The 25,798-nt window shown below is 38.5% G+C and overlaps 2 protein-coding genes, 1 long non-coding RNA gene and 1 pseudogene across 6 annotated transcripts; 3 read left to right on the top strand and 1 right to left on the bottom strand.

Moving 5' to 3' along the window:
- The first annotated feature begins 331 nt into the window (after positions 1-331).
- LOC110627483 lies at positions 332-15,736 on the top strand (annotated as a pseudogene).
- Positions 8,327-10,989, top strand: LOC122721381. The gene is made up of 3 exons (XR_006348051.1): positions 8,327-8,410; positions 9,656-9,659; positions 10,730-10,989. It is a non-coding gene; the product is annotated as an uncharacterized LOC122721381 (long non-coding RNA).
- A 386-nt stretch (positions 15,737-16,122) lies between the features above and the next one.
- LOC110627480 (G-type lectin S-receptor-like serine/threonine-protein kinase LECRK1) lies at positions 16,123-18,729 on the top strand. Its single transcript, XM_021773812.2, has one exon. The coding sequence runs from the start codon at positions 16,253-16,255 to the stop codon at positions 18,611-18,613; it is 2,361 nt and encodes a 786-aa protein (XP_021629504.2). The 5' UTR covers positions 16,123-16,252; the 3' UTR covers positions 18,614-18,729.
- Positions 18,730-19,199: 470 nt separating this feature from the next.
- LOC110627484 (probable serine/threonine-protein kinase WNK6) lies at positions 19,200-24,721 on the bottom strand. 4 transcript variants are annotated; one of them, XM_043949010.1, is made up of 9 exons: positions 24,487-24,721; positions 23,937-24,049; positions 23,627-23,664; positions 23,121-23,348; positions 22,805-23,025; positions 22,418-22,575; positions 21,613-21,798; positions 21,446-21,534; positions 19,200-19,725 (listed from the first exon to the last, which is right to left on the bottom strand). In XM_043949010.1, the coding sequence occupies exons 2-8, from the start codon at positions 24,021-24,023 to the stop codon at positions 21,514-21,516; spliced, it is 939 nt and encodes a 312-aa protein (XP_043804945.1). In that variant the 5' UTR covers positions 24,024-24,049; positions 24,487-24,721; the 3' UTR covers positions 19,200-19,725; positions 21,446-21,513. The 4 variants fall into 4 exon arrangements, with proteins under 4 accessions (XP_043804945.1, XP_043804946.1, XP_043804947.1 ...); XM_043949011.1 differs by having other exon boundaries at positions 19,611-19,741; XM_043949012.1 differs by lacking the exons at positions 19,200-19,725; positions 21,446-21,534 and having other exon boundaries at positions 21,768-21,931.
- Between the last annotated feature and the right edge of the window lie 1,077 nt (positions 24,722-25,798).

The raw sequence follows: 25,798 nt of genomic DNA, 5'->3' as shown, positions 1-25,798 counted from the left end.
TTTAAGTTCAAAATCACAATTATTAAGTACACAAAATAATCAATAATCATTTGACTCATACAATTTTAAAAATAGTAATAAGAGAAGCTAAATAATTAATTATTACATGTTTTAATAATAAATAGTTTTATTAATATATATTTAAAATAAAAAGATTAAATAATTAAATTTATCTGCATTAAATAAAATTTTTCCCCCAAAGAAATTTAAGCGGACAATTCCAGAGAGGTTGAATAATTTCCCCAAATTTGAATCCCCATAAATTCGGGTGAGGCTGTCGATTAGTTGAACTCAAGTAAGCTCAATATTGGCTTTAATGTCGAGAAAATAACATGGAGCAGCGGGAGGAGGAGAAGAATAAGTACAGTATTATAATCCCAACCTACAATAAGCGCCTCAACATTGCCCTCATCGTCTACCTCATCTTTAAGCATCTTATGTAATTTCTTTCCAATTATTATTTTGGGGATTAATTGTTTTGCTGAATTTTGGTTTAGTGGATCCTCGTTTATGGAAGATCAATGATTGTTGTTGAGGAGATGACCATTTTTGCTCTTTCTATTGATCGAGTAATGAATTTTAGCTGCATAAGATTAAAGAGAGCAGGTGAAGTTAGTAACTGAATTGGAGAAATTTTGTGACTAAGATCACATTTTGGTGGAACTATTAGATTAGGTTTGATAGGGAAGTCTTCATTATTTTCATTTGGTTTAATGTCTCGATGGGTTTGCTACAAACTATGTTCCGAAAAACACAACAATGTGTAAACTTTCTTCAAGCTTTTTATTTGGTTGGATGTCCTTTTGGCCTTTTAATCTCAATCTTTCAGTTCGATATCTATTTAATTCAGTAGTTATGATAAATGTAGGAGGGATTGCCATAGTAGTCATATTCAACAAATTCTCCTTCAGTTGGGGCAGGATCTCAGTGTTAAGTTTTCCTAGAAAAGTAGAAGAAACCGATATACTATTGTTTATTAGCCATTTATCAATTAGGATTTTATTTTCACAAAGCATTCTCATCCATTTTGTGAATTTATCACTGGAATGGCTACTGACCAACAAATGATAAAAGTAAATGCATATTTTGTTTTGTTCAAGGATGTTGAGTTTGAGATTATTGTTGTTGATGATGGGAGTCCTGATGGTACTCAAGAAATTGTAAAGCAGTTGCAATAAGTTTATTGAAACAGCCGAACCGAACTGACCCAAATAACTTTTGGATCCACTTTCCACTTTATCCCTTTCCACTTTATCCCTGCTGCCGATGTGGGATGGATTTGCGTCGCAAATCCTGCTGGCACAAATCCGCAAGCAGACAGCTCAAACAGGTGACCGTTATCATGCTGTTGATATGGGACGGATTTGTGGATTTGCACCGCAAATCCTGCTTGCGCAAATCTACAAGTAGGCAGCTCAAGTAGGTGACCGTTACACTTGGTCCCTTTAAATTTGCGACGTCCTCGTCGCAATTGTATACACTCGATCCCGCAAGATTTACGGATTTGCACCGCAAATCCTGCTTGCGCAAATCCATGTGGGACAGATTTGCAGCAGGCAGCTCAAGCAGGTGATCGTTACCCTGCTGCCGATGTGGGACGGATTTGCGCCGCAAATCCTGCTTGCGCAAATCCGCAAGCAGGTAGTTCAAACAGGTGACCGTTACCCTGCTACCGACATGGGACGGATTTGTGGATTTGCGCCGCAAATCCTGCTTGCGCAAATCTGCAAGTAGGCAGCTCAAGTAGGTGACCGTTACACTTGATCCCGTTAAATTTGCGACGTCCTCGTCGCAATTGTATACACTCAGTCCCGCAAGATTTGCGGATTTGCGCCGCAAATCCTGCTTGCACAAATTCATGTGGGACGGATTTGCGGCAGGCAGCTCAAGCAGGTGACCGTTACCCTGCTGCCGATGTGGGACGGATTTGCGCCGCAAATCCTGCTTGCGCAAATTCGCAAGCAGACAGCTCAAGCAGGTGTATACACTCGGTCCTGCAAGATTTCCGGCGCTCAAGCAGGTGACCGTTACACTCGGTCCCGCTAAATTTGCGACGTCCTCATCGCAATTGTATACACTCGGTCCCGCAAGATTTGCGGAGCGCAAATTCTGCTTGCGCAAATCCGCAAGCAGGCAGTTCAAGCAGGTAATCGTTACACTCGGTTCCGCTAAATTTGCAACGTCCTCGTCGCAATTGTATACACTCGGTCCCGCAAGATTTGCGGATTTGCGCCGCAAATCCGCAAAGCAGGCAGCTCAAGCAGGTGATCGTTACACTCAGTCCCGCTAAATTTGCGACGTCTTTATCGCAATTGAATCGATTACAATTGCTAACCAGGACCGGACCCTTAGGTATTGTGGTTCGCTAGTATTTCGGGCGGCTCCACCTCGTCTTTCACGAGTAGCCGACGCAACTGAATTGATTACAATTGCTAATCAGGACCGGACCTGAATCGATTACAATTGCTAACCAGGACCGGATCTGAATCGATTACAATTGCTAACCAGGACTGAATCCTTAGGTATTGTGGTTCGCTAGTACCTCGGGCGGCTCCACCTCGTCTCTCACGGATAGCCCTTTCCTCACAGGCCGGGCCCAAACTGGCCCAAATAACTTTTGGACCCACTTTCCATTTAATCCAAAATGATTAACCCAAGTTATTTAGTAATTTCGTGTTAGGTATTATATACAATTCCAATTTCTCATTTCCGCCGACGTTGGGTTGGGACGGATTTACGTCGCAAATCCGCAAGCCGGCAGGTCAAGCATTTATGGTGAAGATTGCATTGTAATTACTATGGCAATCAGACATCAATTTTTAAATTAGCCCTTTTGCTTCCAACTAATTTTGATAATTACTTCTCGTTTTCCTGACGTTCTCTATTTTACTTTTCACGATGATGCAGTTGTTAAGAGCTAGACTGAAGAAGCTTGGTTTAGGTAGGTGGTTATGTTTTTATGTATGATAATAATGGGAAACTCGTCTTTGATGCACTTGTACTGTTAGGAACTGCTTACATTCATGGTTTGAAGCATGCATCCGAAAATTTCATTGTAATCATGGATGCTCATCTTTCCCATCATGCAAGTATTATTCATCTGTTCTCACGGGATTTAGATCCATCTCTAGTGCTTCGAAGCTTATTGGTGATTTCTATTTTATATATGCGTCTATTTGATTAGGAAAGGAAACTGAAAAGGAAACTGAAAGAAAAACAAAATTTCTAAGTGGTTTAATTAGGAACCATATAGATAGTAGCTCAGATTGTTCCATTTTCAAGTTTCATCTATTTGATTTATATTTGAAGATGTCAGTGACATTTTTGCTGCTGCAAAGTATCAGAAAATTATGTCCTTTTTTTTTTGTTTATTATCTTTGCTTTACTTGTAATCTTAGCATGGCATGGTGAAGCATGGCCTAAGTGTTGTTTAGGTGAAAGTATACTAGCTAAGTATGGGAAAGTTACTGCTACTACAACATGTGACTAGCAGCTTTTTGCTTTTGTTTAAATATTTGTAATGTTACAGCAATGAATAAGATTTTTCTCTTCACTTCTTTGTCCAAAAAAGCCAACAAATGGTATCAGAGCTCTCTTGTTCTTAGAGGGACAATGGAATTGAGAGAAAACAAGTGATAAAACCCCACCAAAAAAACCTGTTTCAAACAGAAAATGGCTTCAAGCAATGCTGGAGCACTTTCACCACCAGTCTTCAATGGTAACAACTATCAACTTTGGGCTGTGAGAATGAAAGCCTTGTTGAAAGGCTTAGATTTATGGGAAGCAGTAGAAACAGAAGCTGATCCTTCTCCATTGAGGACCAATCCCACAGTCACACAAATGAAGCACCATGCTGAAGAAATGGCAAAGAAATTCAAAGCACTATATTATATACATTCAGCTGTGTCTAAGTCAATATTCACACGCATTATGGCATGTGAAACAGGAAAAGAAGCTTGGGACAGACTCAAAGAGGAGTTTCAAGGCAGTGAAAAAATAAGACAAATGCAGGTCTTGAACCTAAGAAGAGAGTTTGAAGCTTTGAAGATGAAAGAAACAGAGAATGTGAAGGAATTCTCTAACAAAGTTTTGAGGGTTGTGAATCAGATCAGGGTCCTTGGTGAAGATCTTCCAGACAAGAGAGTTGTAGAGAAGGTTCTTGTAAGTCTTCCTGAGAGGTTTGAAGCCAAAATTTCATCTCTTGAAGACTCAAAGGATCTTACACAAATTTCACTAGCAGAGCTTGTTAATGCACTACAAGCAACAAAACAAAGAAGGAATTTGAGGCAGGAAGACAATACTGAGGCAGCTCTTGTCATGAAAAGCAAAGAGAAAGTTCATTTCAACCTAAAAGGAAAAAAGTTTAATGATAGAAGGAATAAAAAAGAAGGTGACAGCAACAAGAATGCAGAAAGGAAAGGGAAGTTTCCTCCATATCCAAATTGCAAACAAACTAATCATTTGGAGAAATTTTGCTGGTATAAACCTGGTGTTCAATGCAGGTCTTGTAAAAAATTTGGACACATTGAAAAAGTTTGCAAGTCAAAGCCAAGCCAAGAAGAATATCAAGCTCAAACTGTAGTGTAACGACCCGAAAATCGGACCGCTACCGGCGCTAGGATCCGGGTCGACTTAAGGCCGCTGGGACCCGTAGCAAGCCAACTCATCTCATGATGTATCGCCCATTGGGGCATTGTTGAGATCCCACAGAGGGATTATGATTATCATTATGACTATGCACAGTATATGTTCAGGTTGAGTTGGATGTTTGAAAGAAAAGTTTCAATTTTATGCATGTTGTTGATCATGTATGGGATTATACAGGTTTCCAGGATGTATGTTTGGCTTGCTACGGGTCCCAGCGGCCTTAAGTCGACCCGGATCCTAGCACCGGTAGCGGTCCGAAATACCCGGCTAGACTCCGGTATAGGAATTCCTACCGTCCGGTGGAATCTCGGATGTCGAAAGCCTCTAGTAGGGTAGAAACATGTTTTCATAAAATGTTTTAAGGTATTTCATGGTTTTAAGTATGAAAATTAAATGAGTTTTTGCATGAAAAGTCTTTGGAGGAAAACTCAGGTTCGGCCGCCGAACCTCAAGTTCGGCCGCCGAACATGCATGCATTTTGGAGGCACGTTAGGCCCCCGAAAGCATGAATGAGGGAAGTTCAGGTTCGGCCGCCGAAAGTCAAGTTCGGCCGCCGAACATGGCATGCATGCGGAAGCACTTTCGGCCCCGAACGTGGCCTGGCCAGCCACCTATAAAAGGGTCACTTAGCCGAAATAGGCGAGCTTTCTCCCATTTTCGGCCATAGCTAGCTTCCGACCTCCCTCTTCCAAATCTAGTGTTCTTCCTTCAAATCCCCACCATTTTTCTTGAGTTTTAAGCTTGCATTGAAGGTTTTGAACTTTTGAAACAAGTTTTGGAGCTTTGGGAACTCAGGAGCTCATTTTCGTGGATCTCCAAGTTTAGGTCGTCTCCCTCTCGATCTTCAAGATGTAAGAGCCGATCTTAAGCTCCTTATGTGTTTTAAGTAAGTTTTAAGTTGTTTTATGGGGTAGAATGCATGTTAGGATATATGTTGAGTTATGGGTTAATATTGATGTTTTAAGCAATGTGTGTTGATTGTGTGTGTTGAAGTGTTGTAGTTGGGGTATATGTTTGTTTGAGATCCCTAGGAACTTGTATGCATGTTTTAGTTGAGCTATATGCATGATTTGAGGTTTTGGGAGGCAAGAGGCTCATGTGAACCTAGTTTCTGCCCTTTTGGGAGAAACCAGGTACGGCAGCCGAAGGGAGTTTCGGCCGCCGAACCCCCTTGTGGAGGCAGGCCTTTCGGCTGCCGAAGTTGCCCCCGAAAGGAGACTTTCGTCTCTGTCTGGCACTTTCGGCCGCCGAAGGTGCCGCCGAACATGCATGAGTTTCGCCTCTGTCTGGGAGTTTCGGCCGCCGAAGGTGCCGCCGAACCTGCCTGACTTTCGGCTCTGGAGGGACTTTCGGCCGCCGAACCTGCCGCCGAAAGTGCCCTGTCCAGCCATTTCTTGCATGTTTTTATGTAGTTGTTTTATGATGTTTTAGGGGGTTTTTGGGGAGTATATTAGAGTTATGTTTATGTATGTTTGGTCCCTCATTGGAGTCCACCTGTGTAGGTTCGGACCCGAGGAACCGAGGACCCCAGCAGTGAGCCAGCTGCTACAGAGTTTGTCAGAGCTAGCCAGAGGTGAGTGGAATAAACCTTAAGTTTTAAAATAAATGAAATATGAATTTTGAGCATGATCCATGCATCATGAATGCCATGAGATATAGTAGGTTGTTTGCATTAGTATTCACGAATATGTTGCATTGCATTTATGATGTTGATGTGGATTGGTTATTGGATGACCCTTTAGTTCTCATATGATATGATGATGCTACGGCATGAGATGGTATGGAAGTTCAGGTTGTACCCATTCTACGTCCCTGGCACATTGGAATGCTATGTTATGTTATGTTAAGAGAAAGACCGGTTGACCCATTCTACGTCCCGGCATTTTGGAATGTAGAGGACTATTGGTGACAATACCATCCGAGATGTGATTTGTTGTGATGTGTTGCATTACATAATGGCATGAGATTTTTATATATATGATTTCACTATTCTGCTCACTGGGCTTTGTAGCTCACCCCTCTCCCCTAACCCCAGATGTGCAGGTACAGGGTAGACCAGGAGGTTAGCCAGAGTTTGAAGTATGTTGATGTAATAGTTAGATTGTGGACATGATAATTGTACTATGATGTAATATAAGAGATTACAGTATGTTATGTAATGAGGTATATTGAGGTTATAGTTGTGCTTGACCCTATGAGTATTGTAATCCCTTGTTGATACATGATCTTAATGTCTATTGATGTTTATGTTTAACCAACTCAACTCATGATGTATCGCCCATTGGGGCATTGATGAGATCCCACTGAGGGGTCAAGTTTATGATTATGTTAATGCATACACAGGTTGAGTTTGGTGTATGAGAAATGAATGAAAGAAAAGTTTAAATTTTTATGCATGTTGTTGATCATGTATGGGATTATACAGGTTTCCAGGATGTATGTTTGGCTTGCTACGGGTCCCGGCGGCCTTAAGTCGACCCGGATCCTAGCGCCGGTAGCGGTCCGATTTTCGGGTCGTTACATGTAGAAAGTCAAGAGCAAGATGAGGCAAAGCTCTTTGTTGCAACTTGTTGTGCAGCTGAAACCAGCAGTGATTCCTGGCTCGTTGACAGTGGTTGCACTCATCATATGACATCTGAGATTGCGACGTTCAAGAAGCTTGACAAGTCCTACAATTCTAGAGTAAAGATAGAAAGTGGAGAATTTCTGGAAGTCAAGGGCAAAGGTGAAATCTCAGTTGAAACTTCAACAGGTACAAAACTAATTTCTGAAGTCTTGTATGTACCTGATATAGACCAGAACTTACTGAGTGTTGGTCAAATGCTTGAGAAACAATATTCCTTATTGTTCAAAAATAAGACATGCACAATCATAGATCCTGCTGGAAATGAATTGATGCGAGTTAAAATGAAAGATAGAAGCTTTTCCTTAAGGTGGAATAAGTTAAATGCACATGCATTCTCTAGTTCTGTTGATGAGTCTGCACTTTGGCATAGAAGATTTGGACACTTCAACTTTCATGTACTTAAACACATGTATGACAAGTGTTTAGTTCAAAACATGCCTGTTGTGCTTTCCACAAATGAAGTGTGTGATGTGTGTCAATTTGGAAAGCAAACCAGAATTCCTTTTCCTATTAATCAATCATGGAGGGCAGTAGAGAAGTTGCAGCTTGTTCACAGTGATGTTTGTGGTCCCATGAGTTCTCCTTCACTCAATAGGAGCAAGTACTTTGCCATTTTCATTGATGATTTTTCCAGGTTCTGTTGGGTGTATTTCTTGCAACAAAAATCAGAAGTGCTACGGATGTTTCAAAAGTTCAAAGCTGCAGCTGAGAATCAATGCAACTCAAAAATCAAAATACTCAGAACTGATAATGGAACTGAGTACGCTAACAAGAATTTCAGTAAGGTTTGTGAAGAGGCAGGAATTCAGCATCAATTTACAACTAGTTACACTCCACAGCAGAATGGAGTAAGTGAGAGAAAAAACAGGACTGTTATGGAGATGGTTAGATGCTTAATGTTTGAAAAAAAATTACCAAAAAAATTCTGGGCTGAGGCAGTAAATACATCAGTCTATCTATTGAATAGACTACCAACGAAGGCTTTAAAAGAACAAACTCCTTTTGAAGCCTGGTTTGGGGTTAAACCTTGCATTGAACATTTAAAAGTCTTTGGGAGCATATGCTATACTCATATTCCAGCTGTGAAAAGAGATAAGTTGGATCACAAGTCTCAGGTTGGGATTTTTCTGGGCTATGGTAGCAATGTAACGATCCGAAAATCGGACCGCTACCGGCGCTAGGATCCAGATCGGCTTAAGGCCGTCGGGACCCGTAGCAAGCCTGACATACAACCTATAAACCTGTGTAATCCCATACATGACCATACAAGTACATAAACATGTAAACTTTTTCTTTCATAAATCAAGCTTAACCTGTGCATGCACACTAACATAACCATAAACCTCACACTGCAGCCCTCATCACATGCTCCAATGGGGTATCAATAACATACATTAAGCTTGATTACTCATCTCATCAATAATAATAGTGATCATGCATTAAAAGGGATACCATACACATAGGGTCAAGCACAGCCTCTAATCCTCAATATCATTATTACATATCATGACTACATAAAACATTACATTACAATCTTTATCATGTCCACAACTTCTAACTATTACATAAAAACAGACTTTACTCCTGCCGACCTCCTGGTCTACCCTGTACCTGCAAACCTGGGGGTTAAGGGAGAGGGGTGAGCTACTAGAGCCCAGTGAGTAGAATAATAAAACATTTATATTAAAGGTTCATGCTTTCATGGAATGCATCACATCACAACTAATCATATCAAGGATGAACTTGTCACCACTTAGCCCTCTACATTTTCCAATCATGCCAGGGGCGTAGTGCAGGCCACACCTGGTCTTCCTCTTATACATAACATATCATACATGACCAACTGTGCCGGGGGCGTAGTGCAGGCCACACCCGGTCTTTCTCTTACATAGTGCCAGGGGCGTAGTGCAGGCCACACCTGGACTTCCATATCATATCATCATATCATAGCATATGAGGGCTAATGGATCATTCAACATTCATCCACATCAACAACATATTATGCAATGCAACATATTCGTGAATTCTAATGCATACACCCTAATATATATCACATGGCATTCATGATGCGTGAGTCATGCTGAACTTTCATTTAATTTCTCAATTTAAAACATTAAGTTTAGTTCCACTCACCTTTGGCTAGCTCTGACAAGACTCTGAAGCAGCTGACTCACTGCTGGGGTCCTCGGTTCCTCGGGTCCGAACCTACGCAGGTGGACTCAAATGAGGGACCAAACACACTAGAACATGACTCTAAAACATCCCCCAAAAACCCCTTAAAACACCTCAACACATCCATGGAAAACATGCAAAGGAAGGCTAAACAGGGCACTTTCGACGGCAGGTTCGGCGGCCGAAAGTCCCTCCAGAGCCGAAAGTCAGGCAGGTTCGGCGGCCGAAACTCCCAGACAGAGACGAAACTTATGCATGTTCGGCGGCACTTTCGACGGCCGAAACTGCCCTCCAGAGACGAAAGTCCTCTTTCGGGGGCAGGCTTCGGCAGCCGAAGGCTGCTTCCACAAGTGGGTTCGGCGGCCGAAAGTTCCTTCGGCGGCCGAACCTGAGTTTCTCCAAAGTGGCAGAAACTCAGCTCCAACATGCACAAACGCCTCCCAAACCTTTCAAACATGCATAAACCTATTCTACAACAATTTCAATCATACACAATCAAGCATACAAGCTCCTAGGGGTCTCAACTAGCCTAAACCCTAACTACAACACATTTAAACATACCCACATTGCTCATAAACACACATTAAATCCATAAATTCAAAACAACCTGAACATGCATTTCTACTCCATAAACTTGCATAATACTTGTTTAAAACATATAGTGAGCTCAAGATCGGCCCTTACCTCTTGAAGATCGAGAGGAAAACGACCCTAGCTCGGAGGTGGGAGAGATTGAGCTTCTTGGACCTCAAAGCTCTAAAACTTGCTTTATACTTGAAAATCTTCAAAACAAAGTGAAAACTTGTGAAAATCGCGAAAGATTTGAAGGAAGAAACTCAAGATCGGTGAGGGACGGTGGAGAGCTCACCTTGGCCGACAATGGGGAGAAAAGCTCGCCCATTTCAGCTAAGGGACCCCTTTATAGGTGGCTGGCCAGGCCACATTCGGGAGCCGAACGTGCCTCCGCATGCATGCCATGTTCGGCGGCCGAACATAAGGTTCGGCGGCCGAACCTGGACTTCCCTCACTTATGCCTTCGGGGGCCTAAAGCAATCCCGAAGCGCATGCATGTTCCGCGGCCGAACTTGAGGTTCGGCGGCCGAACCTGGGTCTTCCTCCAAGACTATTTTCATGCAAAAACTCGGTTTCCTTCTAGTTTAAAAACATGAAATACATTAAAATATTTTATAAAAACATGATTTTACCCTTCTAGAGGTCTCCGACACCCGAGATTCCACAGGACGGTAGGAATTCCGATACCGGAGTCTAGCCGGGTATTACAAGCAATGTAAAAGGATATAGGGTGTTCAACGTGGAGACAAAGAGTGTAATAGTTTGCAGAGATCTGAAAGTGGATGAAGAAGCTTACTGGGATTGGGAAAAGGCACAAGTGAAACTTATGAACAATAATCAAATTCAGAGAGTTGATTCTCTCAATCAAGAACTAGCTCATGAACAAGAAGATGCAGATTATAGAAGTGACACAGATTCAGATTTTGCAGTCAGAGGTACCAGGTCTCTAGAAGAAATTTACGAGAGGTCTAATGTAGCCTTGTTGGAGCCAACAAGTCTAGAAGAGGCAATGCAATCTCCAAATTGGATGAATGCAATGCAAAAAGAGCTGAAAATGATCAATAAAAATGAAACATGGAACTTGGTTGATAGACCAAGAAACAAGAAGGTAATTGGTGTAAAGTGGGTTTATAGAACCAAACTCAACTCAGATGGTTCTATAAATAAGCACAAAGCAAGATTAGTTGTGAAAGGCTATTCACAACAGTTTGGAGTGGATTACATAGATACCTTTGCTCCAGTAGCAAGGTATGATACAATAAGGCTTCTCATTGCCTTGGCTGCTCAAAAATGTTGGAAGATTTATCAGCTTGATGTGAAATATGCATTTCTAAATGGTCATCTACAAGAGGAGATTTTTGTAGAGCAACCACCTGGTTTCATTAAGAAGGGACAAGAAGATAAAGTTTTCTTCCTCAAGAAAGCTTTATATGGGTTGAAACAGGCCCCTAGAGCCTGGTACAGCAGAATGGATGATCATTTGTTGAAATTGGGTTTTATAAGAAGTCCTAGTGAAGCTACTTTGTATGTTAAAGCTGAGAATGAAGATTTGCTAATTGTTTCTTTGTATGTGGATGACCTTTTGATCACAGGTGTAACGACCCGGAAATCGGACCGCTACCGGCGCTAGGATCCAGATCGGCTTAAGGCCGCCGGGACCTGTAGCAAGCCTGACATATAACCTGTTAACCTGTATAATCCCATACATAATCAACAGCATACATAAAAATTAAAACTTTTCTTTCCAAATACATCAACCAAACTCAACCTCTGCATAAACATTAACATAACATTGATCCCTCTGTGGGATCTCATCAGTGCCCCCAATGGGTGACATAACATATGTTGAGTTGGTTTACATAAACATCATAAAAGTCTCTAAGATCATGTAATAAAAGGGATAACAACAATCTATGGTCAAGCACACCTCTAACATCCATAAACATCATCTCATTACATAACTATACTGATTAAGACTTTATATTACAATTTGATCATGTCCATTGCTAGCTATTACATAACCATGAATTCTTTACTCTATCCGGACTTCTGCTCTATACTGTACCTGCAAGCCTGGGGGTAAAGGGAGAGGGGTGAGCTAAAAGCCCAGTGAGTTGAACTATAAAACATATTAACACTATGCTCCAATGAGATGCATCATAACACAGACAATTCACATAAGGGTTGGGTGAACTTGTCACCAATTAGTCCAAGCTAACTCTGTGCCAGGCCGTAGCATGGGGTCCTGGTCTTCCTGTCATAACATACATTACTTACCATTGCCCCAGGGCCTCCTCTGGGCTCCTGGTCTTCGTGTCCCATAATCGTGCCAGACCGTAGAATGGGGTTCTGGTCTTTCCTTACTCTGTGTCAGGCCGTAGAATGGGGTCCTGGTCTTCCTGTCATGGACTAATTGGGTCATCCAATATTCACCCACATCAACAACAATCGATGCAATGCGGCATATTCGTGAAAACTAATGCATTCACCCTATTGCATAATCATGATGCATGAAACATGATAAAACATTTAACTTCTCAATTTAAGAGATTAAGTTTAGTTCCACTCACCTCTGGCTGACTCTGACAACACCGAAGCAGCTGAACTCACTGCTGGGTCCTCGGTTCCTCGGGTCCGAACCTACACAGGTGGACTCAAATGAGGGACCAAACATACTGGAACATATCTCTAAACTACTCCCCAAAAACCCCCTAAAATATCATGAAACAACCATAGAAAAACATGCAAAGGAGGCCTGGACAGGGCACTTTCGGCGGCAGGTTCGGCGGCCGAAAGTCCCTCCAGAGCCGAAAGTCAGGCAGGTTCGGCGGCACCTTCGGCGGCCGAAACTCCCAGACAGAGACGAAACTCATGCATGTTCGGCAGCACTTTCGGCGGCCGAAACTGCCAGACAGAGACGAAAGTCTCCTTTCGGGGGCAAGCTTCGGCAGCCGAAGGCTGCCTCCACAAGCATGTTCGGCGGCCGAAAGTTCCTTCGGCTGCCGAACCTGGTTTCTGCCAAAGGGCAGAAACTTGGCTCCCTTTGCACATTTCGTCTCCAAACCTTACAAACATGCATCAAACCTATTCTACAACACACATACACAAGCATACATGTTCCTAGGGGCCTCAAACCATCATAAACCCCATCTACAACACATCAAGCATCCACATTGTTCAAGAACACACATTAAACCCATAAACATAACCATAACCTAAACATGCATTCTACCCCCATAGATCTACTTAAAACTTACTTAAAACATGCAATGAGCTTAAGATCGGCTCTTACCTCTTGAAGATCAAGAGAGAGACGACCTAAACTCGGAGTTGGGAGAGATTGGGTTCTTGAACCTCCAAGCTCCAAAACTTTGCTCAAAAGCTCAAATCTTCAAAACAAAGTTAAAACAAATGAAAATCTTGAAAGATCTAGAGGAAAAACATCAAAGATTGGTGAGGGACGGCGGAGAGCTCACCTTGGCCGAAAATGGGGAAAAAGCTCGCCCATTTTCGGCTAAGGGACCCTTTTATAGTGGCTGGCCAGACCACGTTCGGGGGCCGAATGTGCCTCCGCATGCATGCCATGTTCGGCGGCCGAACTTGAGGTTCGGCGGCCGAACCTGGACTTCCCTCACTTATGCTTTCGGGGGCCTAAAGCACACCCGCAACGCATGCATGTTCGGCGGCCGAACCTGAGTTTTCCTCCAAAGCTATTTTCATGCAAAAACTCATTTTCTTTCATGCTTAAAACATAAAACACATTAAAACATTTTATAAAAACATGGTTTTACCCTACTAGAGGCTTCCGACATCCGAGATTCCACCGGACGGTAGGAATTCCGATACCGGAGTCTAGCCGGGTATTACAACAGGAAGTAGCAATGAGTTGGTACAACAATTCAAGAATGAAATGCAATCTGTATTTGAGATGACTGATCTTGGAGAAATGACATTCTTCCTTGGATTGGAGGTTCATCAAACAAGTCATGGAACCTTCATTTGTCAAGAAAAATATGCAAATGAAGTACTTAAGAAGTTTGGGATGGAAAATTGCAGTAGTATCAGCACTCCTTTAGCCCAAAATGAGAAATTGAGCAAGGAAGATGATTCAGAAAAAATAGATTCAGGAATTTACAGAAGTGTAATTGGATGTCTATTGTATTTAGCAGCTTCCAGACCTGATATTATGTTTGTAACCAGCCTACTATCTAGGTTCATGCATAATCCTAGCCAAAGGCACTTCAAGGCTGCAAAAAGGGTTCTCAGGTATGTGAAGGGAACCAGTAATTTGGGCATTTGGTTCAAGGCTGGTCAAGAAGTGAAGCTTCTTGGGTATACAGACAGTGATTGGGGAGGCTCAGTTGATGACATGAAGAGCACCTTAGGATTCATGTTCTCTATTGGTTCAGGAACTGTTAGCTGGAGTTCAAGAAAGCAGGAAGTGGTAGCTCAGTCTACAGCAGAAGCAGAATACATTTCTACTGCTGCTGCTGTGAATCAGGCCATTTGGCTTAGAAAGATTATAAAAGATTTGAAGCAGGAACAAAGGGAAGCTACTGTGATCTTTTGTGATAATCAGTCAGCTATAGCAATGGCAAAAACCCAGTTTTTCATGGTAGAACCAAACATATCAAGATCAAATTTCATTTTATTAGAGAAGCAGAGAAAGAAGAAGAAATGAAGCTCATTCATTGTGATTCTGAAGTTCAAGTTGCTGATCTCTTAACCAAAGGATTGCCTAAAATCAGATTTGAAACATTGAGGAGGAGCCTTGGTGTTTCCAGCAAAAATGTCAAGGAGGAGTGAAGATGTCAGTGACATTTTTGCTGCTGCAAGTATCAGAAAATTATGTCCTTTTTTTTTTTTGTTTATTATCTTTGCTTTACTTGTAATCTTAGCATGGCATGGTGAAGCATGGTCTAAGTGTTGTTTAGGTGAAAGTATACTAGCTAAGTATGGAAAAGTTACTGCTACTACAGTATTTTAATATGTGACTAGCAGTTTTTTGCTTTTGTTTAAATATCTGTAATGTTACAGCAATGAATAAGATTTTTCTCTTCACTTCTTTGTCCAAAAAAGCCAACAATATTTTGCAGCCAAAGTACTTGCGAAGCTTTATTAAGTAAGTAGTTTCCTTTCTATATTTTCGTGCTATTCTATTGTCCCAAGATGCCTAATACCATTTAATTTTCATGTAATTTTCTCTGTTATATGCTCCTTAGGAAACAGTTGGAGACTGGTGCAAGCATAGTCACTGGAACCCGGTATGTTCAAGGTGGCGGTGTACATGGTTGGAATCTTATGCGCAAGCTGACAAGTAGGGGAGCAAATGTTCTTGCACAAACACTTCTGTGGCCTGGTGTATCTGATTTGACGGGGTCTTTCCGGTATATGAGTGATTTTATGGTATTTATGCATTTAGTTTTCTATACCTTGTGGATTTATTAAGATCTATATCTCTCTCTCTCCTTTTTTCTTTTTTGTTGAAGGCTTTATAAAAAATCAGTTCTTGAAGATATCATAAGTTCAGTTGTTAGCAATTGATATGTCTTTCAAATGGAGATGATTGTTCGGGCTTCCAGAAAAGGTTACCATATTGAGGAGGTAATTGTATATATATGTTGATTAAACTTGATATCCACTGTGCATAATCTTACCTACATAAACTTGTAAATGCTTTTAATGAATTGTTTATCGACATCAAATAACATATAAACTTAGTGCTGTTTCGTTTTGATTATTGGCACATGCAAAATCGTGAGTTTTTACAGATGAAGTTCCTTGGATTTAATCATTTAAAAATTCAAAGTATATTATTGTTTGCGTATAATATGAAATACAAATAAGAAATTATTAAACTTAATAAAAGCATTTTCATGCATATTTATAAATAGTTTACAATATTTGATCCAAAATATATAGTCTTTTCCAGTCAATGTAACTTTCAACTTCTCTCTTGCCTTGAACTTGCTGGAGTAAAGACTAGGGGAGATATAACTTGCAGAATGGGCTAACAAGTCAAGATTTTTGAAAGAATTCTTTTGGCCTTCTTATCACGGCTTAATTAATTCAGTCCTTATGGGTTATTCATTTAGAAGCGAAGACCACGGAGATTATAATGTGTGAACGTGGAATTTAGTGATCTTGAATGCTTCCCATTTTGATGGCTCTTCAAACCAAATTAAATACCTTAAAGTTGGCAAATGAACATTCATAAAATCTAAACTCAAAACCATGCACACAGCTCACAACCTTTTCATGGCTTCCATCTTTCTGCTTCTATTTCAGTTTCTCTCTTTATTTTTCACAGCTTCAGCTCAACCGAGATACTCCAATATAAGCTTAGGATCTTCCCTCACACCCACCACCAACTCCTCCTGGTTGTCACCTTCCGGTGTTTTTGCCTTTGGATTCTACCCACAAGCCAATGACTATCGTATTGGTGTTTTTCTTGCCGGAATTCAGAACAAGACGGTTGTCTGGACTGCCAACCGGGATGATCAACCGGTATCCAGCAACGCTACCTTGCTCTTCACCGATAATTCTGGTCTTGTCTTGCAAGCGCAAGGTCGAAACACTTCACTTATCGTTCCTTCAGAATCAGCTTCTTCAGCTTCTTTGTCTGATTTGGGCAATTTTGTACTCTATAATTCTGATGGAGATATAATATGGCAGAGTTTTGATCACCCAACCGATACCCTTTTGCCAACTCAACGTCTACAACCAAATGCAAATCTGTATTCCGCTGTTTCCCAAACAGATCACTCAACTGGAATTTTCCGTCTTAATATGCAAGAGGATGGAAACCTTGTCCTTTATGCAGTGACACCAATTACTGTGACTACGCAAGATGCCTATTGGGCAACGGGTACAAATGGGCAAGGGAATAATGTGACACTAAATCTTGATGAAGATGGCCATCTCTACTTGCTCAATTACACTGGTTTCAACATAATTTTGAATCTTACAGATGGAGGCTTTCCCACAAAGGAAACGATTTATATTTTGAGATTTGATTTTGATGGGATACTCAGATTGTATTCCTACAATCTGACACAGAATGGAACTTGGAATGTTTTGTGGTCTCCCACAGATGATAAGTGCGCTCCCAAGGGAATGTGTGGTCTGAATAGCTACTGTGTCTTAAATGATCAGGAACCTGATTGTAAATGTCTTCCAGGATTTGAACATGTTGTTCAGAATAATTGGACTGCTGGATGTGAGAGGAATCTCTTTGCTGAAACTTGCAGAGGAGATAATGGAGACATCAGAATTGAAGAAGTTGCCAATACTGTATGGGAAGATAACCCATATTCGATTCTCTTAATATCTATGAAAGAAGATTGTGAGCGAGCCTGCTTGCAGGATTGTTACTGTGATGTTGCATTTTTCAAATATGGGCAGTGCAAAAAGCAGAGACTGCCTTTGAGATATGGGAAAAGAAATATGGGCGACTCAAATTCAGCTTTGGTCAAGGTGGGCAAATCTATATCTATATCCAACCCTACAGATAGAGTTGATCCTATAAAGAAAAAGATTAATCAGCTTGGAAGGGGCTTCTTAATTGCCAGTGTTTCAATTGTTGCTCTTGGAATTGTCATGTTGGCAATTTCTGGCATTCTGTTTTATAGATCTCGTGCACAGGCATACAATGCAAATGAGAATATTTTATTATGCGAGGAATATGCCCTCCGATCTTTCACCTTTGCAGAACTAGAGAAAGTAACAAATGGTTTCAAGGAAGAAATTGGCGAAGGTTCGTTTGGGACAGTTTACAAAGGTCTAATAATATCGACTACTCAGAAAGCCGTAGCTGTGAAGAGACTAGAAGGAATTGTATCTCAAGGGGAAAAAGAATTTCAAACTGAAGTGAAGGTTATTGGGAAAACGCATCACAAGAACCTAGTACGCCTGCTCGGTTATTGCAATGAAGCATCTAACAGGCTCTTGGTATATGAGTACATGAGCAATGGCTCTCTTGCTGATGTACTCTCCACCGCCAAAAAAAGACCTTGTTTTGCAGAAAGACTGGAGATCGCCCGGAACATTGCGAGGGGTATCCTATATCTACACGAAGAGTGCGAGACACAAATCATGCACTGTGATATAAAACCAGAGAACATACTCATGGACGAGAACACATCTCCAAAAATTTCAGATTTCGGATTGGCAAAGCTGCTGAAGCCAAACCAAACGAAAACCTTCACAGGAATTAGAGGAACGAGAGGATATGTCGCACCCGAATGGCATCGTAATCTTCCTGTAACAGTTAAAGCTGACGTTTATAGTTTTGGAGTTGTGTTATTGGAGATCATATGTTGTAGAAGGCATGTGGATCATGATCTTCCAGAGATGGAATCCATTCTTGTGGATTGGGTTTACAATTGTTTTGAGGGTGGTGAAATAGAGAAATTGGTTAGTGATGATGAAGAGGTGGACATGAAACAAATGGATAGGATGATTAAAGTAGGGCTTTGGTGCACTCTGGATGAGCCATCTATTCGACCTTCCATGAAAAAGGTTGTTTTGATGTTGGAAGGGACAGTAGACATCCCAATGCCACCAAGTCCTACTTCTTTTCTTAGTTGCATTTAAGATTTGTGTTTTTGTTTTCTGCTCTTCCTTAGTTCTTACTTCTTGTGTTAATGTTATAGTTCACTACTTGTATAATTGTATTGCATTTATTAGAGTTGTAACAATGGAAATTTCAACTATGCTTTTTTAAATCCTTTTACTTGGAATCAAAAATTAAATTCTAGGAACTCAAACCTGTCAAACTAGACATTAATAGATTTCTAAAAAAAAATGTTAAAACTTCAAATACTAAATAAATAGAATTAACCAATTAAGTCAGTCATTTAATGTTTTCTGATGATAATAGTTAGGGGCAAGGAATCAGTATTGTTCGTTTTGAAAAAACAAAAACCAAATAAAATTAAAATTTTTAATAGACCAGCCCAAAATCAACAGAATCAGAAAGAAAATGAAATAAAACTAAATAAACCAAAATTTTCAGCAGAAAAGACCAAATTGATTTATACTCATTTTAGGCTTCTTTTTTCACTTATTTTATACTCATTTTAGACTCAAATTTCTAGCTGTTATTTGAGACATAATAATTAACTAAACAACTAATCAAATTGGTTCAAATTAAAAGAGAAAAAAAATCAAATAAACTGAATTTCTTCAAATAAAAAATCAAATTGAATTGTCAAAAAAACCAAACCAAGTTTCTATATTAAACTCTACTCACCCTTATCAGGGGCTCGAAAGTCGAATCTTTATAGCCCCAATTACTTATAGTAATTTCTCGCAAGAGAATACACAAAAACACCACTCATTTAATAAATACATGCACAAAGCAAGCTACAAGTAGATTCCAATTGAAAACAAGAAAGTAGTAATTAATTGCAAGAGACACAGGAAACAATACCGAAAGTTTGAGTATATCAGTAATTAGCAAGGGCTGATGAAGCAAACTCCAGCCAGTTATGCAGCATCAAGTATCAGGAGACCAACAAAACCAGATCTACTGTTGATGGATAGAATTTAAATCTCTCATCTCCTTTTACCCATTAATAGCCCTTTGACACTTTATCTAAAGCATCAAAAACACCTTTCAAAGTTACCTCCTCTACAATCACCACTTTGTCTCTTGATTTAGAACCAGCACCTATAGATAACTGTCTTCTTTTCACACCTAGTACCTGTTGATCATGAAAACTGAAATAATATAAGAAAATAAACATTTATATGCAGCCTAATATTCAAATGCAATGGCTACTTCAAAACATTTTTCATATGATAGATTCTATACTTGTTAAAGGTATGCTTAAGGTGGCAAGATGTACAACATGCTGTCCTAGTGGTCTGTATACTATACTAGCAACATGCGGGTGACCTCTAACAGGGGCACCTTCTTCCAGATAAAAGGCCCTAGAAAGGCGTGGCATCCTAACTTCCATTTTCTGTGAGCAACTTCATCAGAAAAAGACACAACTACAAGATGTGTATCTGGCCAATCCACCAGAATCCGTTTGCACAGTAAAGTTGCTAGAACACCAACTTCGGAAGTGGAAGATTGCTGATGTTGTTGGACCCCAGTAGAAACCACTGACCTCTGAAGCTTCTAATTTTAGTATCAACACACCTTAATCCATCTCCCACAACCTTGTTTTCAGTCCTATTTTCCTCTCTTCCTGCTTCCTTCATCAGCTTGGCTTCTCCGATTCTGGATTACTCAATTGTTTTTATTTAATAATATCTATATACATTAAAATGGAAATTTTAATGAATACATAGAAAAAATGGCTGCTAGACTGTCCACCTCCAAACGAGTACTTACCCCTAAGTTTCACATCCCCATGAAGGACAGATTATTGGAAACTGACTTAATAGGCAAAATGAGGTTGCCTTGAGCTTAAACAAAAGGAATTCCTTTTCCTTAATTGTCATAGTAGTCACTAAAACAAGTGGGGAAAAAAGAAAGAATATGTTAAGGATGGTCAGCTAGCAAATTGTTTTTCAACAACCAACACCTTTGAAGAGGTAAAAACACCCATTCAAAATGTAAGATAATTTATTAGGAAAAACTTTATATTTCATGAACCAAAAGAATCTTTACTCGTATCTTTATTTGAACAGAAAAAGAAGGAAATTGAGTCCCAAAAATTTCTAATTACTAATGGGAAGCATGTCTAAAATTTCTAAATGTGAAGTACATTGCAACAGGAAGACAAAAATTTGCACAAACTGGTATTAACATGTATTTTCAGAAGCAAAAGCACTTAACAAAGACAATGAATTCTTAACAATGCTAAACATGCAAGAATTAATAGCATGACAATCACTTCCCCTTTCCATTTAACAAATACATGATTCATTAAAAAGTATCTGGGAAAAACTGATTAGGGTAAATGTTATGCATATGAAAAGCTTTGATTTTTTCCTAAGTACGGAATTCGAATTCCACGCGTGGAAACAATACTCCACCTTGCTTAAACTGATGAAGCATTCTACGCATGTATGCTAAACAACCCTTGCTTAAGCATGAAAATACATGAAAAATCTTCAAACAAAGAAACCAAGGAAAAATCTCCAGTTATCTTTTTTTTTTTTTTCATGATAAATTCGAGGGAGCTTGATAAACATACTCCTACTAGACAAGTACCAAAAAATTTCAGGCGACTAGAACAGAAAAATAACACCAAGTGAAACAAAATACGAATATCTTACAAGAAAATAAACAAATACTCGCTTCATAACTTAACACGGGATAAACTCTTTCACGGGCGCAAACAAAAAGTAATTTTTTTCTTGGCTTATTCATGAATTGGACACATGCTTGTCATTTCAATATTGAGAATATTCATTATAAATGTTTAAATTAATTTTTTTTTGGAAAAGAAAAGGAGAAAAACAACTCACAGAACTAATATAATCGAGGAGAGCGGCGTTAGCTTCACCGTCCTTGGCAGGGGCGTCTATTTGCACCCCTAACGCTTCATCACTGAAATCTGTAGTCACACAACACAATTAGAATGAATTTTCATACACACAGACACACACACACATACCCACATAAGCATACAAACCTGTGATGGAGGAGGATTTGGCACCGGGCTTAGCGTGGATGGTGATGGCGACGGAGGATGGAGGCACGAACCGAATACACGACGGAAAATTGTTTCCAGTATTTGGAGCCGACGGCTTTGATTGATTTGAATCGGACGAGTTGGCCTTGGCCTTCCCCTTCTTCGCCGGTGCCATTGGAGCATCAGCTTCAACGCTTTACCTTATTTTAGCTTGGGAATCATCACCTTTTGAAGCTTAAAACGGCACTGTCGTTTTGTAAATGCAAGGGATTTACGATTTGGTGTCTGTCAATTCTTATGACTAGTCGTTTGCCTGGACCTTGTGCGGATATTAAAATGATTTTTTATGTTATTGTTGTATAATATTATTTTATAAAATAATATTATTTTATAAATTTATCCTGCTTATTAAAAAAAATAAAACATTTTTTTTTAAATTTTAAATTTAAAATAGTAATAAGCATAAATTTATTTATGCACCATTAAATTTAATTATAATAAAACAATTATTTTAATATTTATTAATTAAATTTAATCCTATTTTAAAAACTTAAGGTACATTATAGAAAATTCTAATATTACTTCTCGTTTCACTTTTTTATATTGTATATATATATTTTTTTTATTAATGCAATGTATATATAATTAAAATAATAAGTATATAAATTTGATACAAGTATTTAATTTAAAAACGACCAAATTTATTTTTCATAATTGAATTTATAGTATCACATCCTAATCATTATTTCATAAACTGGCGCTCATCAACTAAGGGAAACAAAGGTTGGTTATTCACAAGACTTACAGATGAAACCTTCTTATAGATCTGAGCTGAGTTCCTACATTCACTGTAAGGATATTCTAAAGTAACCATCTCCAGCATGCACATGCCGAAGGAATATATATCAGCCAACTCATTATAGTCCTCATCATACAGCTCAGGTGCCATAAACTCGGGGGTTCCTATTAAAATGACATGTACAATAGATCAACATGAGCGAAAAACATGCAAAAGGTAACCAAGAACCAAAAAATGTAATGTTAATAAAATGCACAAATAACGCCATCAACATGTTACTGATACTAATAATATCTAGAAAACTTAAATATTATAATGAAACCAAACCCATGTGCATCGTGTAATAAAAGGTATTCAAGAAAATTGGGGGCAAAAACAAAACAACAGCAACACCTATTACACTTTTGGCATTTGCCTGCTCCATGACAGTTGCCAAACCAAGATCTCCAATTTTAACTTCCCCTTGGTTGCCATTGATAAATATATTATCGCATTTCAGATCCCTATGTATAATTGGAGGCTTGTGACTATGAAGATAGCTCAAACCCATCAAAATCTGTCTAGCCCAACTCTTCAAAGCCTTCAGGTCAACATTCCTGTGTTTCTTCCGGTACCTGTATCAAAGATCACACCAATCACAGAGAGCCATTTCACTATAATTATAAGAAATGAACATTTAATAAATGCATAGGAATTAAATTAAACTTACTGTCTCAAGTTACCCGAGGTAAACAACTCAGTTATAATATTAACAGTCTTGTTTTTATCATCAATCCATGAATTGTAAAATTTTACAATATTATTATGCTTCAACGACTTCAGGAGATGTACTTCAGAGTAAAGCCTCTCCAAGTCTTCAGGTGACTGTAACACCTCATCAATCCGAACTTGGTTCCATGCTACTTCAAGTCCATTAACTTCATCGAATGCCTTGTAACTAATGGACAATGATATTAAGGAAAGAATATAGATACACAAATGGAGATCATACAAGTTAAAGAAAGGTAGCCTGATTCTATAAATAGTATTGCTAAATCTCAACTTGTCACATGCTTTTCATTAGATTTTATCTGATGTAGAAAATTAACTAGTCATATATTTCAACTTGATTTACAAAAGGTACAGGGAAAAGAAAGAATAGCAAAAAGTTATGTTCTGAAGGGACTTGTGAAAGATGAAAGTAATTAACCATGACAAACATAACGTTAAGGATACACTGTCTTGAAAGCACCTTTTCCAAGCACCTCCTCGTACTGTTATCCATAAGCAATCAATAGAAAACAAGATAAAAACCAAAACAGGATATTCATTTAGCCAATGACAGACAAATACACAAAAAGTAAGAAGCTACAGATTTTAATCATGTAATAAAACTAGCACATGGGATCTCTAGAAATAAGAAAATTGAACACACTTCCTGGATTAAAGTACCTAAATTTCAGTTCCCTTTAAAACGAAAAGCAAATAAGACTATGCAAGGCTATATACCCAAGAAAGAACCAAGGAAAAGAAAAGCAGACATTACTCTTATATATCGACCAGTTGGATCCACCTCAAGCACATCAGGATCAGGAGGTTCAGAATGTGTCCCACCATCCTCAGAACTTTCCATGTCAATCAAATTCTAAGGCCTACGCTCTTGAAAACCCAAAAGTTAAGGAGAAAAGAAACAGGTCATTTCTTTTTTTCATATATACAAGAGGGGAAAGCACAATAGCATCACACATTGCATCCAACAGGAGTACCAAATCAGAACCCTAATCACTAAGGTTCCGTTAAACATAATAAATAACTAACCACAAGAAGTAAAATTCATCGAAAATTTACCAATGCATAATTCACAAGTAATAACTCAAAACCCAAACATCCAATAAAATCAATCACCAAAAATATAACATGAAAGCATTAAATGAGAAAAAGTCACAAAAATTCAAAGAGAAAACTAGATAAAGCACGCACCAAAAAACAGGGGGAAGCAACAAACACAATGGACAAACCTAAAAATTAAAATAGAAAAAAAAAAAACGCAGAGCAATCAGTATTTACATAAAGAAACAGAGCTGTGAATTGAGTACCTCAAAGGGGCGCGAATCGGATTACAAGAGAGCAAAACGGTGAGAGCTCTATAAGAAAAACCCTATCCCAGTAAACCGATAACAGATAGAGAAGGAGATTGATTAACTATCAAACCAATAACAACACCTCGTATTCGAAGCAACCTCTCTCGCTCGCTCGCTTTTCTGTCTGTCTATGGAAACAAGGACAGCTCGGGGTAGATGATTGAGGACTGACTGCTTGTGTTTTAAACTTCATCCTTTAAAGACACCTAATTACTTTATAAAACATGTCCGACGCCGTTTTAAATGCTGATGACAGTACATTATATCAAATTAATAAATAAAGTTTGAATAATTTAAATATTTTAGATTAATTTAATAAATAATTATTATATATTTCAATTATTAGTAATTTTTTGATATAGTGGCTGGAATTCGTGTTTAGCCGGTGTAGGTCTATTGCATCAACATTTTTTAATTATAATTTAAATATGTAAATTAAAATAAATTTTAATAAATATAATATAACTAATAATGTGATATTAATGAATATTTTACAAATCATATTTAATATTATAATATATCTATAAGATCTTTCTTTATAAAAAATACCATATACAATATGTTGAGGTTTAATTATTTTAAATAGTTAAATATATACTTCCATTCTTAAATTTTAAGTTTTATTAAAAAGGTATTATGTCACTCGAAATTTTAAAAATAATTTATAATCAGTTAAATTATTTAAAATTATAATTAAAATTACAATTTTGTGATTTTTTATTATATAATTTTAATTTTTAATTTTGTTGTAATTATATTATCTCTAATTCAATTTTAAACAAATATAAAATCAGTCGCATGACACCTACAAACTATATAATTATTTACATAATCTAGCTCTAATTAAAGCAAATAAATTATATAATTATTTACATAATTTAGCTTTAATTAAACCAAATCAAAATGTTAGAGGAATCAAATTAAATCAAACCAATCCGGTTGATATAAAAAATATTTCATACAAATTTCAATTTTCAGTAAATATTTATGAGATTTTAGTTTTTGGTTTGATTTTTTTCACTTAAAAACTGAAGAATAATAAAATCGAATCAAAATAATCAAATCCTAGTTTTGTCATACTTTACATATGATGTTATGAGATCGAGAAAAATAGGGTTCTACAATGGTTGAGTAAGCTTGGTCTGAGAGGAGGTGCTCCTCTCCTTTTATTCTTTTTCTTGGTCTGTGAGTGACGTTAAATGGTCTTATTGCCAATGGGCCACTTATCTCTACCATACAGATACGGACGTACGAAAATATCATATAT

Source organism: Manihot esculenta, chromosome 12 (genome assembly GCF_001659605.2).
Source record: "Manihot esculenta cultivar AM560-2 chromosome 12, M.esculenta_v8, whole genome shotgun sequence".
Taxonomy (NCBI): Eukaryota; Viridiplantae; Streptophyta; class Magnoliopsida; order Malpighiales; family Euphorbiaceae; genus Manihot; species Manihot esculenta.
This window is presented reverse-complemented; position numbering and strand designations above follow the sequence as displayed.

What these genes read in the sequence shown, in the direction of transcription:
- LOC110627480 (XM_021773812.2), top strand. Translation starts at nt 16,253, where the DNA reads ATGCACACAGCTCACAACCTTTTCATGGCTTCCATCTTTCTGCTTCTA.
- LOC110627484 (XM_043949010.1), bottom strand. Translation starts at nt 24,023, where the DNA reads ATGGAAAGTTCTGAGGATGGTGGGACACATTCTGAACCTCCTGATCCT. An exon ending in CAACTGGTCGATATATAAGA is followed by an intron (nt 23,665 to 23,936) that starts GTAATGTCTGCT and finishes TATGGATAACAG; the next exon opens with TACGAGGAGGTGCTTGGAAA. An exon ending in AAAGGTGCTTTCAAGACAGT is followed by an intron (nt 23,349 to 23,626) that starts GTATCCTTAACG and finishes ATTGTCCATTAG; the next exon opens with TTACAAGGCATTCGATGAAG.